We start from the raw sequence: 20,785 nt of genomic DNA on the forward strand, positions 1-20,785 counted from the left end.
AATAATTGTATAGGTTAAACAAGCTTGATTCGGCTTTGATTGAATAGAGGAATTATATGAGCAAAGATATTTTTAATGTCTTTTCAATTTCATTTTTTTTTCAATTTAATTCAATTCTTTACATTTATGGGTTAAAAGTCAAAACTTTATAAAATGATACATTCTGAGAAGTCTCACTTCCAGCCCTATTCAAACATATCTTCCATCTATTTTCATCTGCTATAAGAAACCATTTTTATTGATTCTTCTAGTATTTCCTTTTGTAATATAATCTCATTAGATACACACACACAGTACACTGCCCCTTCCCGTATATATTTTTTACTTTCCTTTCTTTCCTTCATGATAGATAGCTTATTACATAAGCTACTCTGCACTTTGCTTTTATACTTTCTATAATGTATCCTGAAGATCACTCAAGATCTAAAAAAGTTGACATCTTCTTTTCCCCCTCAATTTTTTACTGACATTTTTCAAACATACAGAGTTGTTGAGAGAATAGTACAATGAATAACTATATCCCATGACCGTGTCCATTAGTTTGATATATCTATACATTTGTATATGTATAATAATTTTTTTTTGCTAAAATATGACAGAATTGTTGCTATGAGACTCCTAAATACTTTAGTATATGTGTTCTAAAAATAAGGACATTGTTCTACATAACCTCAATACTATTATCACAGTTATGATAATTATCGATGCTTTCTTAGTATCTAGTCCATTTTCAGGTTTTCCTCATTGTCACAGAAATGACTTGTATAGTTTGCTTTTCCAAAGCAGGATCCAGTCAGAGTTTACATGTGGCATTTGGTTATTAGATCATTTTAGTTCATTTTGATATAAAGCAGTTCTACTTTTTCATTTCCACAATGTCTTTTCTTTTGTGGATTTAGATAAATTCATACACTTTTATATAACCATTATTCAGATCAAGGTTTAGAACTCTTGCAGCACCCCAGTAAATTCCGTTGTTCCTCCTTTTAAGCCCTGCACAAAGGGAACACTTACTCTGATTTCTGTCACTCACTACAGATTAGTTTGCCAGTACTCGAGCTTCATATCAAATGAGCTATATAGTGTATACTATTTTCTGTGGGCTTCTCTTGCTCATTGTATTTTTGAGACTCATCCATGTTGCTGTGCTTATCAGTAGTTATTCCTTTATATTGTGTAGTAGCTATCATATGGTTATATGGTTATATATATCATGTATATATATGGTTCACACCAGATTTCTATCATATGGTTCACACCAGATTTTGTTGTACACCACAGCATGTTTATGCCTTCTCTTTATTGTTGATTATTTGGATTGTTACCAGGTTGTGACTGTCTTGGATAAAGCTACTAGGCACATTCATTCCTGAAAAGGTCTTTTTATGCACATTATGTTAAGGAGACCAGACTCAGATACAGAATATCCCATGTTATTGTCTGATTTTTTTTTCCCATTGTGGTGACATTTAATTTGCTCTTCTAAACTGGAAATTAGGTGTTTCATTTCTACTTGCTTATTGAAAATGTGGCACTTCATTTTCTTCTCCCCTTTCCATGTTTATGTTTTGTTGCAGTCTTGTATTTGTGGCAAGCTCATCTTTGATACTATGATCACATGAGAGCAAAAAGAGTAAACAGGAAAGGTTTTGGTGCATAACACAATATTTTGAGTTGCTCAACAGAACCAAGATTTGAGAGAAAATATATCGCTGGGAAAGAAAGTGTGACTTTTCTCAAAGAATCTTGGGAGAATGATATAATATGCCAAATAACTCAATTTTAAAGAGCAGCCAAAAATTATATTTCCTATCACTTACACTTTTGATATTTGAAACAAATGTGATATAGAAAAGTATATTTACTGCTGCTTCTCTCTACCTTCTTCTTATTCAGTACTGCAGTTTCCATGAGATTTTTTTTTTTGGAATATAGACAGAAGAAATTGGAGGTATAAGAGTAAAGCCCAATGCCTGGGCAGTAAAACCAGCCAATTTGCTTTGCCTGAATAGTGTCAAGTTTGGAGTTAGTCAGTATTATATAATTCCCACTTTTTCTTCTCTATATTTACCTCACCGTGTTACCTCACTGAAATTATTGACAGCATTGAAGCAAAAAGATCTAAGTCCTTTTCTGTCACTATTCATCAGATTGTCTGTGATGGTTATCTGGTTTCCTTACTCAGTTATGCTGCAGTTGGTGTTTCCCTGGAATACAGACTTTTTAAAACTTTGCCTATAAAGTACTTCAGACTTACAGAAAAAGAAATTCCAAATTCTGTAATCTTTCCCCACCCTGATTTAACAAACGCTCATTTTACATTTCCTGAAGATTTTTGTTTTTAAGAAAATGTTACAGATCTAGTTTAAGGCCCTTTGCACCTCTTTCTGAGTCCAGTTTTCCTCCCTCCCTTCATAAAGGTAATGTACTCAAGATCCTGAAGTCAGACTGTATTCTTTTCATTCAGGTTTTTTACAGTTGCTACATATTTGTGCCTAATCTGTATACTATTGCTCTGTTTTAAAATCTTACACAAATGGTATAATACTGTAGGTTCTTGTTCAGTCACCAAGTTGTGTCCGACTCTTTGCGACCCCATAGACTGCAGGAAATACTGTAGGTGTCCTTTTGCAAATCTATTTTCCCACTTCACTGTTTGTAAAATGTGTCGCCAAGTGTTGATTCTTGCAAATCTAGTTCATTTCCTTAATTGTTACATTTTGTTGTTGTTGTTGTTGGTTAGTTGCTAAGTCACGCCTGACGTTTTTGTGATTCCATGGACTATAGCCCACTAGGCTCCTCTCTCCATGGGATTTCCCAGGCAAGAATACTAGAGTGGATTGCCATTTCCTTCTCCAGGGGATCTTCCCAACGCAGGGATAGAACCTGCATCTCCTGCATTGGCAGGCAGATTCTTTACCACTGAACCACCTAGGAAGCCCTGATTGTTGCATAATGCTGTATGTTTGCATGAGAGATTTAATTCTTATTCCCCTATTGATGGACTTTTAATTTTAACTATCAGTGTTCCTCTTTTTGAATATTACAGATAACATTGCAGTGAGAATATTCATACATATCTTGGTGTCCGTGAATCTGTTGTTCTCAAGGGCTGGTACTATGCCCTAGGGATCATTCTAAGAAATTTGTTGGCTACCTTTGTTTGTCATAGTGGTTGCAGTGTGTGTGTGTAGGGGGGAGTTTCTATTGGTGTTGATTGTCTGGTATTCTGCATGACTTGAATATTCCCTTGAATATATGTCTATACATATATATGAAAGCCTGTTTATGATTAGAGATTAAGAATCTAACTCTGTTTTATGTATAAAGACAGACCTTTTGTGTGTGTGTATGTGTGTGTGTGTAAAAGTTTTAAGTACAGTGACTTTTCCAGTGATGCAATTACCATCTAAAGTGAGGAAAGAGTGTACTTTGTTTTGTTTGGAACTCTGTTAAGAGTTTACTTTTTCAGAAAATCATAGCATGACTGGCAGCTCTGCCTAAATTGAGTTGATGTGGAACATAGACTGGTTCCAAATAGGAAAAGGAGTATGTTGAGGCTGTATATTGTCACCCTGCTTATTTAACTTATATGCAGAGTACATCATGAGAAACACTGGGCTGGAGGAAGCACAAGCTGGAATCAAGATTGCCAGGAGAAATATCAATAACCTCAGACATGCAGATGACACCACTCTTATGGCAGAAAGTGAAGAAGAACTAAAGAGCCTCTTGATGAAAGTGAAAGAGGAGAGCGAAAAAGTTGGCTTAAAGCTCAACATTCAGAAAACTAAGATCATGACATCCAGTCCCATCACTTCCTGGGAAATAGATGGGGAAACAGTGGAAACAGTGGCTGGCTTTATTTTTCAGGGCTCCAAAATCACTGCAGATGGTGATTGTAGCCATGAAATTAAAAGACGCTTACTCCTCGGAAGGAAAGTTATAACCAACCTAGACAGCATATTAAAAAGCAGAGACATTTTGTCAACAAAGGTCCGTCTAGTCAAGGCTATGGTTTTTCCAGTGGTCATGTATGGATGTGAGAGTTGGACTGTGAAGAAAGCTGAGCACCGAAGAATTGATGCTTCTGAACTGTGGTGTTGGAGAAGACTCTTGAGAGTCCCTTGGACTACAAGGAGATCCAACCAGTCCATTCTAAAGGAGATCAGTCCTGGGTGTTCTTTGGAAGGAATGATGCTAAAGCTGAAACTCCAGTACTTTGGCCACCTCATGCAAAGAGTTGACTCATTGGAAAAGACTCTGATGCTGGGAGGGATTGGGGGCAGGAGGAGAAGGGGACGACATAGGATGAGATGGCTGGATGGCATCACTGACTCGATGGACGTGAGTCTGAGTGAACTCCGGGAGGTGGTGATAGACAGGGAGGCCTGGCGTGCTGCAATTCACGATGTCACAAAGAGTCGGACACAACTGAGCGACTGAACTGAACTGAATTGAGCATAGCCCTGCCCATCAGAACAAGACTCAGTTTCCCCCTCAGTCAGTCTCTTCTATCGAGAAGCTTCTATAAGCCTCTTATCCTTCTCCAACAGAGGGCATGCAGAATGAAAACTACAATCACAGGAAACTAACCAATCTGATCACATGGACCAACAGCCTTGTCTAACTCAATGATTATACAGTGGAAGGGACAAATAAATTCATAGGATTCGATCTGATAGTGTACCTGACGAAATATGGACAGAGGTTCATGACATTGTACAGGAGGCAGTGATCAAAACTATTCCCCAAAAAAAGAAATGCAAAAAGACAAAATGGTTGTCTAAGGAGGCCTTACAAATAGCTTAGAAAAGAAGAGAAGCTAAAGGCAAAGGAGAAAAGGAATGATACACCCGTCTGAATGCAGTGCTCCAAAGAGTAGTAAGAAGATATAAGAAAGCCTTCCTCAGTGATCAGTGCAAACAAATAGAGGAAAACAATAGAATGGGAAAGACTAGAGATCTCCTCAAAAAAATTAAGAGACACCAAGGGAATATTTCATGCAAAGATGGACACAGTAAAGGACAGAATTGGTACAGACCTATCGGAAGCAGAAGATGTTAAGAAGAGGTCCAAGAATACATTGAAGAACTATACAAAAAAGATCTTAATGACCCAAATAATCACAGTGGTGTGATCTCTCACCTAGAGACAGACATCCTGCAATGCGAAGTCAAGTGGACCTTAGGAACCATCACTACCAGCAAAACTAGTGGAGGTGAGGGAATTCCAGTTATTTCAAATCCTAAAAAATGATGCTGTGAAAGTGCTGCACTCAGTATGCCAGCAAATTTGGAAAAGTCAGCAGTGGCCACAGGACTGGAAAAGGTCAGTTATCATTCCCATCCCAAAGAAGGGCAATGCCCAAGAATGCTCAAGCTATTGTACAACTGCACGGATCTCACACAATACTGAGTAATGCTCAAAATTCTCCAAGCGAGGCTTCGATAGTACATGAACTGTGAAGCTGGACTTAGAAAAGACAGGGGAACCAGAGATCAAATTGCCAACATCCATTGCATCATAGAAAAAGCAAGAGAGTTCCAGATGCTCAAACTACTGCACAACTGCATTCATCTCACACAATAGCAAAGTAATGCTCAAAATTCTGCAAGCTAGGCTTCAATAGTACATGAACTGTGAAGCTGGATTTAGAAAAGACAAGGACACAAGAGATCAAATTGCCAACATCCATTGCATCATACAAAAAGCAAGAGAGTTCCAGAAAAGACATCTACTTCTGCATTATTGACTACACCAAAGCCTTTGTCTGTGCTTGTCACAACAAACTGTGCAAAATTCTTCAAGAGTGGGGAATACCAGATCACCTTACCTGCCTCCTGGGAAATCTGTATGCAGGTCAAGAAGCAACAGTTATAACTGGACATAGAATAATGGACTGGTTCCAAATTGGGAAAGGAGTACATCAAGGCTGTATATTGTTACGCTGCTTTTTAAACTTATATGCAGAGTACATCTTGCAAAATGCCAGGCTGATTGAAGTAGAAGCTGGAATCAAGATTACAAGGAGAAATATCTGTAACTTCAGATATGCAGATGACACCACCCTCATGGCAGAAAGCAAATAAGAACTAAAGAGCCTCTTGTTGAAAGTGAAAGAGGAGAGCAAAAAAGTTGGCTTGAAACTCAACATTCAGAAAACTAAGATCATGACATCCTCTCCCATCATTTCATGGCAAATAGATGGGAAACAATGGAAACAGTGAGATACTTTATTTTCTTGGGCTCCAAAATCACTGCAGATGGTGACTACATCATGAAATTAAAGGATGCTTGCTCATTGGTAGAAAAGCTATGACCAACCTAGACAGCATATTAAAAAGCAAAGACGTTACTTTGGTGACAAAGGTCCGTCTAGTCAAAGCTATGTTTTTTTCGGAAGTCATGTATAAGTGTGAGTTGGATTGTAAAGAAAGCTGAGTGCCTAAGAATTGATGCTTTTAACTTGGTGTTGGAGAAGACTCTTGCAAGAGTGTTGGACTGCAAGGAGATCAAACCAGTCCATTCTGAAGGAAATTAGTCATGGATATTCATTGGAACGACTGATGCTGAAGCTGAAGCTCTAATACTTTGGCCACCTGATGCGAAAAACTGACTCATTGGAAAAGACCCTGATAGTGGAAAAGATTGAAGGTGGGAGGAGAAGGGGACAACAGAGGATAAGAATGTTGGATGGCATCACTGACTCGATGGACATGAGTTTGAACAAGTTCCAGGAGTTGATGATGGTCAGGGAAGCCTGGCGTGCTGCAGTCCGTTGGATCGCAAAGAGTTGGACACGACTGCAACTGAGCTACTGAACTGAACTGAACTTGGAAGACTATTCCTTTTCTCTATGTCAATTCTATTGTTGATGACATTTTCATTTTTTTCCAATTTTGTAATATTATGAATTGGGCTCCTATGAACATTTCTGTACATGTCCTTGCATATTTTGAATTCAGCAACATTGCTGAAATCTCATATAAGTTATTTGGATTTTCTATGTGGAAAATCATGTTTACAGATAAAGTCAGTTTTGACTTCTGTACAATCTTTTTTCTTTTTCTTACTTATGTCTTGACTAGTACAGTGTTAAGTAGTGGGAATAACAGTACATATACTTGTCATTTTATTTAAGTTATGCTGAAGTCACCAGTATTAGATTGAATCTTACAAAAATGTTGTCAGTGGACTAGTTTTTGACTTTAAAAAGCAATGACAATTTCATATATTTCAACCTAATATAATATTGGATGTAGGATTTTATTTATTAAGTTAAGAAAGTTCCCTTCTATTCCTAATTTTTTTTCCCACACTGTTTGAGTTATGTGATGTGGAATCTTAGTTCCCTACCAGGGATTGAACCAGGGACCTTGGAAGTGCAAGTGTAGAGTCCTAACCACTGGACTACCATGGAATTCCCCATAATTTTAAAAATATTCTGAGCTTGAATTATATTGAATGATTTTCCCTAAGTCTAATGTTGCATTGTTCAGTTGCTCAGTTGTGTTCAACTCTTTGCCACCCCATGGATTGTAGCACACCACCAGGCTCCTCTGTCCATGGGATTTTTTTATGGCAAAAATACTGGAATTGTTTGCTGTTTACTCATCCAGAAAAATATTGAATATTTTATAATTTTTATAAAATTTATTTTATACTATTTACTTTGGCTTATGAGCTATTTTAAGAGTTTGTTTAAATTACAAGATATATAGGATTTATATGTGTCTTTTTCTTCCTTCCCTTCCCTCTTCCCCCCCTCTCCATGCATGCACACGCACATACACATACATCCTGTCTTTTATTGTGTGTTTTTTTTTAAGTCATTCATTTATTTAATTGTTTCTGGCTATGCTGGTCTTCATTGTTGTGTGGAGGCTTTCTCTAGTTGTGACGAGTGGGAGCTGCTCTCTAGTTGTGGTGCACAGGCTTCTCGTCTTGGTGGCTTCTCTTGTTGCAGATGACTTCAGTAGTTGCCGCATACGGGCTCTAGAGCACTGGCTCAGTAGTTGTGGCTCATGGGTTTAGTTGCCCTGCCCCATGTGGATCTTCCCAGACCAGGCATTGAACCTGTGTCCCCTGCCTTGGAAGGCAGATTCTTAACCACTGGACCAACGGCAAAGTCCTAATGTATTTTAATTTAATTGCATTGTGAGTATTGAATGAAATTTGGGTAATACTGATTGTTTTTGTTGCAATTTCCAATGTATTGTTTTCCAATTATTATGTGTATATTTATAAATAATCCAATTATTGCAAGTGTTCCGTATTTACTTGAAAATGATATATTAATTTATTTGTTGGATGTAGAGTTCTATCTGCCATTATCAGATCGTTTATTTTCTCTGAAATATCTTTAAGTCTACATTAAATTTTTTGTCTGCATATAACCTGTATCAGACTGTAATGGAGGTAATAAAATCTTCAGTCTTTATATTAAAATCTTCACTATGATAAGGTATTTTCACTTTATCCTTGATGCATTCTAGTACACTATGATGTATAGAATTATATATTCATTTATATTCTGTTTTGCACTGAGTTTGTACTTTGATCTGAGAATTTATGGATTTCTGCTGTTCTGGGAAATTCTTAGCTTTTATATCTATCAATATTGTTTTTATGCTGTTCTCTCTTTTCTGCTGACAGTACAATTAGACATATATTGGAACTTTTATATTTTCTTTCTTAAGTACTTTTTGGTATAATATTTATTTATTTATTTATTTTATAGTCAAATACCCTCTTTTTAATTTTTTTAATATATTTTTAAAATTTTTATTTTATTTAAATTTACAATATTGTATTGGTTTTGCCATATATCAAAATGAATCTGCCACAGGTATATATGTGTTCCCCATCCTGAACCCTCCTCCCTCCTCCCTCCCCATACCATCCCTCTGGGTCATCCCAGTGCACCAGCCCCAAGCATCCAGTATCGTGCATCGAACCTGGACTGGCGACTCGTTTCACATATGATATTATACGTATTTCAATGCCATTCTCCCAAATCATCCCACCCTCTCCCTCTCCCACAGAGTCCAAAAGACTGTTCTATACATCAGTGTCTCTTTTGCTGTCTCGTATACAGGGTTATTGTTACCATCTTTCTAAATTCCATATATATGCGTTAGTATACTGTATTGGTGTTTTTCTTTCTGGCTTACTTCACTCTGTATAATAGGCTCCAGTTTTATCCACCTCATTAGAACTGATTCAAATAAAAGCAAAAATAAACAAATGGGACCTAATTAAACTTAAAAGCTTCTGCACAACAAAGGAAACTATAAGCAAGGTGAAAAGACAGCCTTCAGAATGGGAGAAAATAATAGCAAATGAAGCAACAGACAAACAACTAATCTCAAAAATATACAAGCAACTCCTACAGCTCAATTCCAGAAAAATAAATGACCCAATCAAAAAATGGGCCAAAGAACTAAATAGACATTTCTCCAAAGAAGGCATACAGATGGCTAACAAACACATGAAAAGATGCTCAACATCACTCATTATCAGAGAAATGCAATCAAAACCACTATGCGGTACCATTTCACACCAGTCAGAATGGCTGCTATCCAAAAGTCTACAAGCAATAAATGCTGGAGAGGGTGTGGAGAAAAGGGAACCCTCTTACACTGTTGGTGGGAATGCAAACTAGTACAGCCACTATGGAGAACAATGTGGAGATTCCTTAAAAAACTGGAAATAGAACTGACTTATGATCTAGCAATCCCACTGCTGGGCATACACACTGAGGAAACCAGAATTGAAAGAGACACATGTACCCCAATGTTCATCGCAGCACTGTTTATAATAGCCAGGACATGGAAGCAACCTAGATGCCCATCAGCAGATGAATGGATAAGAAAGCAGTGGTACATATACACAATGGGGTATTACTCAGCCATTAAAAGAATACATTTGAATCAGTTCTAATATTTATTTTTATATCCTCTTGTTTTGAGATAATTCTGTAGTATTATTATTAAAATTTTAAATCTTCTCTATTAAGATTTTTAACTTCATTGACTACATATTCTAGGATTTTTCATTTAGTGTCTCTTTTTAAACATATGCCAAATAATTACATTTTTACCTATTTTGATTTCATAATTTTTGTTTTTTATCAGATTTTCTCCCCTTATTAGATGAAAGATTCTAAATATTTAACATTATTTTCAGATTGTGTAAATTTCTTTAATTTTCTTTCATATTCTTTCAGTAATGTTTGTAGTTTTCAGAATACATGTCTTACACGTTTTATTAAATTTGTACCTAAGTAGTACATGCCTTAGATTTTAATGATATTATAAATGGTGTTAAATTTTCTAAAATTTTGTTTCTAATATATAGAAATAAAATTGATTTTTTGCATATTGAACCTATATCCTTTTATGTTTATTGAGACTTGTTTTATGGCTCATATCATCCATCTTATTGCATGTTTTCATGTGTACTTGTAAAAAACGGTATATCCTTCTGTTGTATAGAGTATTATGTAAATTTCAGTTATGTCAAATTACTTGAATGCTGTTGTCTATGTCCTCTATACCCTTTATGATTTTTTTCTTCTTTTTATATCGGTTACTGGGAATTGTCAAAATTCAGTTATATAATTTTTTGCTTCATTACTTTGACATTGTATTATTTCAGTTCAGTTCAGTTCAGTTACTCAGTTGTGTCCGACTCTTTGCGACCCCATGAATCGCAGCACGCCAGGCCTCCCTGTCCATCACCATCTCCCGGAGTTCACTCAGACTCACGTCCATCGAGTCAGTGATGCCATCCAGCCATCTCATCCTCTGTCATTCCCTTTTCCTCCTGCCCCCAATCCCTCTCAGCATCAGAGTCTTTTCCAGTGAGTCAACTTTTTGCATGAGGTGGCCAAAGTACTGGAGTTTCAGCCTTAGCATCATTCCTTCCAAAGAACACGCAGGACTGATCTCTTTTAGAATGGACTGGTTGGATCTCCTGCAGTCCAAGGGACTCTCAAGAGTCTTCTCCAACACCACAGTTCAAAAGCATCAATTCTTCGGCACTCAGTTTTCTTCACAGTCCAACTCTCACATCCATACATGATCACTGGAAAAACCATAGCCTTGACTAGACGGACCTTTGTTGGCAAAATAATGTCTTTGCTTTTGAATATGCTATCTAGGTTGGTGATAACTTTCCTTCCAAGGAGTAAGCGTCTTTTCATTTCATGGCTGCAGTCACCATCTGCAGTGATTTTGGAGCCCCCCAAAATAAAGTCTGACACTGTTTCCAGTGTATTATTTATTATTGTATTATTTAGGTACATACAATTTAATTTTCCATATCTTTTCATAAATCAAAATTTTAATTAATATGAAGTGTTCCACTTTAACCTTGGTAATCTTTCTCTAAAGTCTACTTTATATCATATTAAAATAGCTACCCTAGCTTTCTTATGATTAGTGAATGTATGGTATATCTTTTTCTATAATTTTAGTTTAATCCTGAATCTTTTAAAAATTTGAGAAATAATTCACATATCATAAAATCCACAATTTTAAAGTATACAGTTCAGTAAATTTTCATATATTCACGAAGTTGTGCAATAATCACTGCTAGTTCCAGAACATTTTCATTACCCCATAAAGAAATTTCATAATTTCATCTCCCTCTCCTCCAACCCCTACCTACCACTAAGCTAATTTCTAGATCTATGGATTTGCCTATAATGAACATTTTTATAAGTGGAATTATATAATATGTGGACTTCTGTGTCTGACGGCTTTCGCTTAGCATAATGTTTTTAAGATTCATCCATGTCATGGTATATATCAGTATCTTATAAGTGCTTTATTCCTTTTTATGGCCAAATCATATTCTATTGTATGGATATACCACATTTAGCTTATCCATCAGTTGGTTGACATTTGGGTTGTATCCACGTTTTGGCTATTACGAATAATGCTGTTATACTCTTGTACATATTATTGTGTGGATGTATGTTTTCATTACTCCTGGGCGTATACCTAGCAAGTTGCTGGTTTTTGTGGTAACTGTTTACTTTTCTTGAGGAACTACAAAAATCTTACCATAGTGACTACACCATTTTACTTTTCTATCAGCACAGTATAAGGGTTCCAATTTTTTGACACCCTCCCTGACACTTGTTTTGTCCATCTTTTTATTTATAGCCATCCTAGTGAGTATGAAGTGAAATCTCATTGTGATTTTGATTTATATTTCCTTAGTGACTAATGATGTTGAACATGTTTTCATGTGCTTTTTGGCCATTTGTTAATGTTCTTTAGAAAGATGCCTTTTGGTTTTTCCATCATGTATTTTGGGGTTGTTAAGTACATCTATCTTTATGTTGTTATGTCTTCTTAAAGTTTAATTATTGCCTATGTTTTTAATTGTTATGTCATTTATAATGCATAGGTTATTTTTTCCACTCTTTTATTTATCAACCCATTTGTGTCTTTGAATTTAAAGTGAGTCTCTTGTTTTCAACACAGGGTTGGATTGTAATTTTTTTTTAACGTATTTTGTAAAAGTTTAGTTTATTTTTTGGCTGTGCTCAGTCTCCACTGCTGTACGAGCTTTTCTCTAATTGTGGCGAGCAGGAGCACCTCTCTAGTTATGGTACATGGGGTTTCATTGCAGAGCATGGGCTCTAGCGTGTGTAGACGTCAGTAGTTGCAGCATGTGGGCGCGGTGGTTGTGGCTCCTGGGCTCTAGAGCACAGGCTCAGTACTTGTGGTGCATGGTTGTTCCATGGCGTGTGGAATCTTCTCAGACCAGGGGTCAAACCCATGTCTCCTGCATTGGCAGGTGGATTCTTTACCACCAAGCCACCAGGGAAACCTGGATTATAGTTTTTAGTCCATTTTGCTAAACTCCACCTTTTGATTAGAGTGTTTCGTCAGTTTACCTTTAATGTAAGATAAGGTGGGCTTTACCTTTGTCATTTTGCTATTTGTTTTCTGTCTTTTCTGTATTAATGCTTTTTTTGTTTCTAGATTCTCTACATTAGGGATTTCTTTTGTGTTAACTATTATCTAGTGTACCATTTTAATTCCCTTGTTTCTATTACTGTATTTTTTGAGTTATTTTCTTACTGGTTGTTCTGGGGTTCACAGTTAATATTTTAATTTTTAACAATATAGTATGGATTAATACCAATTTAATTTGAATAATGCATAAAACCTTTGCTTTTATTTAGTTTGTTCCCTTTCCTGTTCTTTATAATTTCATTATCATGCAGAACATCTTTATACATATACACTCTTCAACATAATTTAGTAATTGTTGCTTTATTCAATTTTATTTTAAATAAGAATGGATAAATGAGAGAAAAATGCAATTATATTGTCTTAGGTTTACCTGTGTAGTTCCCTTACTGGTGTTTAGTTTTTCCTGTACATTTTAGCTGGTGTCCTTTCATTTTAACTTGAAGGATTTTCTTTAGTAATTCTTGTAGGGAAGTTCTCACGATAAATTATCTTTTTGTTTAAGAAAAGCCTTAATTTTCCATCTTTTGTGAAGGAGAATGTCCTGGATATTGAACTATCAAATGTCGCCTTTTAGTGGTTTGAATACGTCATTCCACCTTCTTCTGCTTCATGTTTCTCGTGAGAAATCAGCTGTTATTACTACTGAGGCTTTCTAGTACCTACTGAAACATTTTCCCTTTGCTTCTTTCAAGATTCTTCATCTTTGTGTTTGAAAAATCTGATTATGATGTGTGTCATTGGAGTTATTAGAGTTTGTTGGATTGAATATATAGATTGTTTTTCTTTAACTTTCAGAAGTTTTCACCCATTATTTCAGCAACTGTTCTTTCTGGCTATTTGTCTTCATTTTAGGGGCCCCACTGTATCTATGGTACTGTGCCTTATGGTTTCCCACAGGTCTCAGAGACTATTCATTTTTCTTTTCTCTTTCTGTACCTCAGGCTGGATAATCTCAATTGACTACTTTTCAGGTTCATTTATTCTTTCTTCTGCCAGCATATATCTGTTCTTGAGATTCTCTAGTGAATTTTTCATTTATTATGTATTTCAACTCTAAAATTTCAATTTTTTAAAGTAATTTCTAGCTATCTATTGATATTCCTTATTTGATGAGACATTATCGCCACACCACCATACTTTGCTTTAGATCTTGAGGTAAGGTTTTCTTTAGTCCTTTGTGCATATTTATAACAGATGATTTAAAGCTTTTGTTTAGTAAGCCCAACTTCTGGGCTTCCTCAAGGACACTTTCTGTTGACTGTCTTCATGTATAGGTCATTCTCTTGTTTCTTTACATGTCATAAATTTTGTTGAAAACTAGGTATTTTAAATAATATAATGTGGCACTGTGTTAATAAGGCCCCCTCTATCTCTCAGAGTTTATTTTTGCCGTTGTTGTTTTTTGTTTGTTTAGTTACTTTCCTGAGCTAAAGTCTGTATTCTGTAAAATCTCTGTTGAGTGTCGTCATTGACGTCTCTGCTTAGTTAGCTTTATGGCCCTTTAATAACAGGATTTATACTTCTTTAAATGCCTTGAACCAGTAAGTCCCCCAGCCTTTGCTCATTATCTCTGTTGCATGTTGGGACATGCTTTCTATGCCATGCACACGGTTTTCAATTCTGTCTTAGTCTTCACTTTCAACATTTCAAAGCCTCAGATCAGTCAGTGGTGAGAGATTAGGGTTTCCTTAGGTAATTTCTAGATGCATACACATCCCCGCACATGTGCATGTTCTTCTCAATTGCCAAGAATATCATAGCTTGTCAAAGACACCCTGCCTAGCACATACACACACACAGACACACAGACAAGACACACACACACACACAAACACACAGTTATCCAGCTTTGCCTTTTAAATGTTTTGATCACTAATTTTTTGCTCCAATTTCAAGCATCCATGATGTTAAGTAATAGCTGCTTATTGTTCTTTACAGATGCCTTGCAGGTAAAGGATGTTTGTTGTAACCAAGTTCTGATTCAGGTCAAATAAAGAGAAGCCCTGTGAATGGGGGTTTCCAGAGTACTGTCCGACAGGTCAAATAATGACAGTTCTTTAGGCATGGGCCTTTGGGGTAGCTTTAAAGCTGCAGTTTAAATTCCTACAATGACAGTGTGGCTGCTAGTTTTCATAAGAATCGTGGTTTTCAAGGGTATAGTAGACCTGAGTGGAAGACATTGGGAATAAAGTATGTCAACTGTTTTTCTTGAATAAATGCTCCTTAGATTGTTGCAAACCTCTCGTTAATTTCCAGACCTCTAAAGAGTTGATTTTGACAGTTTTTGTTGACATTCTCACTGTTTTACAGAGGGTCTGATTGTTTCACATCTGATTTATTTCTCTCTCTCTATGATATAAGTAGAGATATGGAAATATAAATATAGTGATGAGATATTTGAAAGGAAGTTTCATTCAGACACTTTACCACTAAATATTTCAGTGTAAATCCCCTAAGAACAAGGATAAACTTGTTGTCCTATATAAATTATAATTCGCCAACATTTATATGGAGAAAGCAGCAGAGTTCCAGAAAAAGCATCTGCTTTATTGATTGAGCTAAAGCCTTTGACTGTGTGGATCATAACAAACTGGAAAGTTCTTTAAGAGATGTCTCCTGAAAAACATCTATGTGGGTCAAAAAGCAAGTTAGAACCAGACATGGAACAATTGACTGGTTCAAAATTGGGAAAGGAGTGATAATATACAGGAAGGCTGTTAATTTAAATTCTATGCAGAGTTTATCATGCGGAATTCTGGACTGGATAAATCACAAACTGGAATCAAGATTGCTGGGGGAAATATCAGCAACCTCAGATACACCACTCTGATGGCAGAAAGTGATGATGAACTAAAACACTTCTTGAGAGTGAAACGGGAGAGCGAAAAAGCTAGCTTGAAACTCAGCATTCAAGAAACTAGGATCAGACCATCCAGTCCCATCACTTTATGGCAAATAGAAGGGAAAAAAGTAAAAGCAGTGACAGATTTTGTTTTCTTGGGCTCCAAAATCACTGCGGATAGCGACTGTGGCCGTGAAACTAAAATATGCTTGCTCCTTGGGAGAAAAGCTATGACAAACCTAGATAGCATATTAAAAAGCACAGACACTGCTTTGCTGACGAAGGTCAGTATAGTGAAAGCTATGGTTTTTCCAGTAGTCATGTACAGATGTGGAACTGGACCATAAAGAAGGCTGGGCACCAAAGACTTGATGCTTTTGAGTTGTGATGCTGGAGAAGACTCTTGAGAGTCCCTTGGACTGCAAGGAGATCAAACCAGTCAATCCTAAATGAAATCAACCCTGACTATCCTTTGGAAAGACTGATGCTGAAGCTGAAGCTCCAGTCTTTTGGCCACCTGATGCAAGGAGCTGACTCATTGGAAAAGACTCTGATGCTGGGAAAGATTGAGGGCAGGAAGAGAAGGGATCAGCAGAAGATGAGATGGTTAGATAGTATCATCAACTCAACAGACATGAATTTGAGCAAATTCCAGGAGATGGTGGAGGACAGAGAAGCCTGGTATGCTACAGTCCATGATGTTGCAAAGAGGTGGAAATGACTTAGGAACTGAACAACAAAAACAAAAGCAATAATTATCCATATGACTGTTTTAAGTCAACCAGTTTGCTATTTATTTTCTGTTTGTTCCATAGGATTGTCTTTAAACCTTCTTTTAATGCCTTCTTTTTGGAATGTTCCATGGTATTCCTTTAAAGAATGGCAGAATTTGTAGAATTGTAGATAAGAAAAAATGTCATGTCTTCTTACATATACAACAAATTGGGAAAACACTCAGCAGTTTCCAGTGAGGATAATTAGAGCTGTACTGTGCAGTATAAACTAGTTGCACTAAGTAAGTCATAAATTATAAATGATAAATTAACTTTATAATAATTTTACTTAATTCAGTATATCAAAGTATTATCCTTTCAACATGTAGTTAATATAAAAGTTGTTAATGAGATATTTTACACTTTTTTTGGTAAAAATTCCTTAAAATATTTTAGAACAAGTCTTCAAAAATCTTCAAAATCTTGTGTTTTATACTAACCATCATCTCAATTTGGAGCAGTCACATCTGTAAGCATAGCAGATATGTAGAAGGACTCTAACAGGTTTGGTTTAAATGAGGCAGTAGAAAATGAAGCTTTCAGACAGAGTGAAATTTCTGAGGACCTTGATTGATTTTATGGCACCCCACTCCAGTTCTCTTGCCTGGAAAATCCCATGGGCGGAGGAGCCTGGTAGGCTGCAGTCCATGGGGTCGTGAAGAGTCGGACACGACTGAGCGACTTCACTTTCACTTTTTCTCTTTCATGCATTGGAGAAGGAAATGGCAACCCACTCCAGTGTTCTTGCCTGGAGAATCCCAGGGGCAGGAGAGCCTGGCGGGCTGATGTCTATGGGGTCACACAGAGTCGGACACGACTGAAGTGACTTAGCAGTAGCAGCAGTGAATTATTAGGACAAAAGTACAAAATAGAATAAGAGGTAGATAGACTCAAAGTAACTGGCATAGAAAATAATTTTAGCTGCTATATACAAAGGGACATGAAGTGACTCATTTATTGTGTGACTTTAAGTAGTAAATTACCTTGTCTTTATTGGGGGTCTAGAAGGGCACGACAGAGGATGAGATGGCTGGATGGCATCACTGACTCGATGGACGTGAGTCTGGGTGAACTCCGGGAGTTGGTGATGGACAGGGAGGCCTGGCGTGCTGTGATTCATGGGGTCGCAAAGAGTCGGACACGACTGAGCGACTGAACTGAACTGTTTCCCTACATAAAAAATTTGAAGCTTTACTAGATTATTTCTAAGCTGCTTTTTAATACTGAGAGTCTGAGTATTTGGATACATTGATGAGGAAATTAGAGTTTCTGTTCTCAGGAGTTTATAGTCAAGTTAAAGACGTGCTGCTGCGGCTGCTGCTGCTAAGTCGCTTCAGTTGCGTATGACTCTGTGTGACCCCATAGACGGCAGCCCACCAGGCTCCCCCGGCCCTGGGATTTTCCAGACAAGAACACTGGAGTGGGTTGCCATTTCCTTCTCCAATGCATGAAAGTGAAAAGTGAAAGTGAAGTCACTCAGTTGTGTCCGAATCTTAGTGACCCCATGGACTGCAGCTCACCAGGCTCCTCCATTCATGGGATTTTCCAGGCAAGAGTACTGGAGTGGGTCGCCATTGCTTTCTCCAGTTAAAGAGGTGGGGTGTACCTATTTGATTGACGTGCAGGGAGACAATAATTAGGGCCTTAAAAGAATTGTGAAATGCTATGAGAAGCTACGACTTATTTACTTGAATATAATAAATTCACAACAAATGTTTGAATTAGAGTGAATTCAGTAGTGATAATTGGAAAATCAAGAGAAGTTTTGTGTATTGAGACGTCAGTTAATGAAAGCCTTGGGAGATAGACGTAGGTGAAGAGGAGATAGAATGGAGTAGTAATCCAGATAATGTGGCAAGAAATCCATGTGTGTGTTCAGGAAATAATAACACATATACTCTGTAGTTTTAGGAGATATTGAGTAATATAGTTATGTGATAAATTGGATTCAAATCTTAGACAGTCTTCTATATTCTACTAAGGATAGTTGATCACTGGCAATGAAATATGGCAGAAACTGGAAAGATCTTGCTGTGTATGTTTTAGAAGCCCTACATCATTTTGTCAATCCTGAGACTAGTTAAGTACAGTTTTATATTTAAAAAATATTTCACAGGCTGGAAACTATACAATTCACTTGCTTTGGAAGTTTGTCATATTTCTTTTGATGAGGGTGTATATGGGCTGTGACTTAGGGCACTACAGGTCAGATTTGTGCTTTGTTTTGGTATTTTCTTGTCTTCTAGTATAGTGCTTTATTTCTGCTGAATCTTTATCCTTTGTGATTAAATGATGCTGAATAAGTTTATGTCAGCATTCTACATAAAGTGGAAGCCTAAGGCTAACTGTTTAAAACTATTAGTGTCTGTCCCAAGAGCCAGTACGTAGAGCTTCAAATGTCGCACAAGTAACCAAGTGGAAAATCATAGATTTCTCAGAGGGATGGAAGTTATAAAGGCATTTCATTTAACTCTGTAAACACTAGAATCTCTCTCTTTTTTTAACCTGTGCACATTTTTATTAGCTTAGCAGACTAGTGTTTTTATGTAAGGTTTGGTAAGTTATTTTAATATGATAGTTTAGGGAATTCATGCAGCAGTCACATTCATCTCTCTAATTTCTTTCAGGTAACTTGCCCAGGAGTGGTGCTGAAAGACAAGGAGGACATCTATCTTAGCATCTGTGTGTTTGGCCAATACAAAAAGACACAATGTGTCCCAGCCAATTTTCCATTGGTCTTCAATGCCAGAATGGTGTTTGAAAAGGTGAGTTCAAATATTCTATCAAAGGTTAACAAATTAAAAAATTAAAGTGGTTCCAAAATTTGAATATGCACTTTAATTGAAAAGATTTATGACTTAAATCTGGAAGCTTGAAAATAAATATTCCTTATATTATACACTGAGTCAGTTACCTCTTTTTCTTGATGTATCAGTCTACTTCTAAAATTGTCTTAGTGGTCCTTATGTAAAAAATAGCACCTTGAATTATAAATACTTATCTTAGAAAGGGGAGATTTTAATAGGGAAGAATAGGTCATATTTTACTTATGGCTGTCTTGTGGTGCTTCTTTCTTTAGATCTCCTTTTTTTTTTTTTTTTCCCCTTAAATCTGATGCTTTTGATTAATTATTACCAATTGTATTCCTCACCTTTGTTTCCTTTCCTACTTCCCTCTTTCTTTCCTTCCCTTTCTTCCCTTCCTCCTTACTTCCTTTCTTATTTTCCTTTCTCTTCTCCAGGAATAAATACTGAGTACCAGCTCTGTTCTATGTACTATTCTAGGCACTGAATAAATAAGACAAACATTTTCCCCTCTTGGAGCTTTCATTATAATAGGAAAAACAAACAGTAATCAAGTAAATGCATGAGTAATACACTTTTAGATGGTGAGTGTCATGAACTGTGGTGTCGGAGAAGACTCTTGAGAGTCCCTTGGACTGCGAGATCCAACCAGTCCATCCTAAAGGAAATCAGTCCTGAATATTCATTGGAAGGATTGATGTTGAAGCTGAAACTCCAATACTTTGGCCACCTGATGCGAAGAACTGACTCATTTGAAAAGATCCTGATGCTGGGAAAGATTGAAGGCGGGAGGAGAAGGGGACGACAGAGGATGAGATGGTTGAATGGCATCACTGACTCAAAGGACATGAGTTTGAGTAAACTCTGGAAGTTGGTGATGGACAGGGAGGCTTGGCATGCTGCAGTCCATGGGGGTGCAAAGAGTTGAACACGACAGTGACTAAACTGAACTGAGCTGTCATGAAGAGAATAAAGGGAGGGTAAGGGAACAGAGGGATTAAGAGGATTGTCTGTTTTGAAGATGGTGGTCAGAGAAGGCAATAACATTGAAATTGAGTCTGAATTATGAGGTAGTATTTAAATGTCTAGGGTAGCAGCATTCTAAGCAGAGGAACAGCAAATATAAAGGTGTCTTCTTGGGGATAAGCTTACTGAGCAGGAGGAACAGCAAGAAGGCAAATACGACCATGGTAACAAAGAGAGGACTGCTAGCAGATGAAATTGGAGAGGGAATCAGAGCCAGCTGTAATTTTTTTTTGTTGGTAAAATCTTGCATGGTGATCATGGGAAACAGAGAAGTGACAATTCTCAATAATGTCAAAAGTTTCTTTGGTTGGGAAAGGAATATTCTGGTAAAGAGAAGGAAAG

General features: G+C 36.9%; 1 protein-coding gene across 6 annotated transcripts in view; it reads left to right on the forward strand.

Annotated features, from left to right (window-relative positions):
- SPATA6 (spermatogenesis associated 6) overlaps nt 1-20,785 on the forward strand; it is a 158,492-nt gene that overhangs the window by 2,516 nt on the left and 135,191 nt on the right. For all 6 annotated transcript variants that reach the window (XM_025288780.2, XM_044945033.1, XM_025288781.2 and 3 more), the window contains exon 2: nt 19,241-19,378. In XM_025288780.2, coding sequence (XP_025144565.2) covers nt 19,241-19,378 — 138 coding nt within the window. The remainder of the gene's footprint in view (nt 1-19,240; nt 19,379-20,785) is intronic.

Source organism: Bubalus bubalis, chromosome 6, assembly GCF_019923935.1.
Source record: "Bubalus bubalis isolate 160015118507 breed Murrah chromosome 6, NDDB_SH_1, whole genome shotgun sequence".
Lineage (NCBI taxonomy): Eukaryota > Metazoa > Chordata > Mammalia > Artiodactyla > Bovidae > Bubalus > Bubalus bubalis.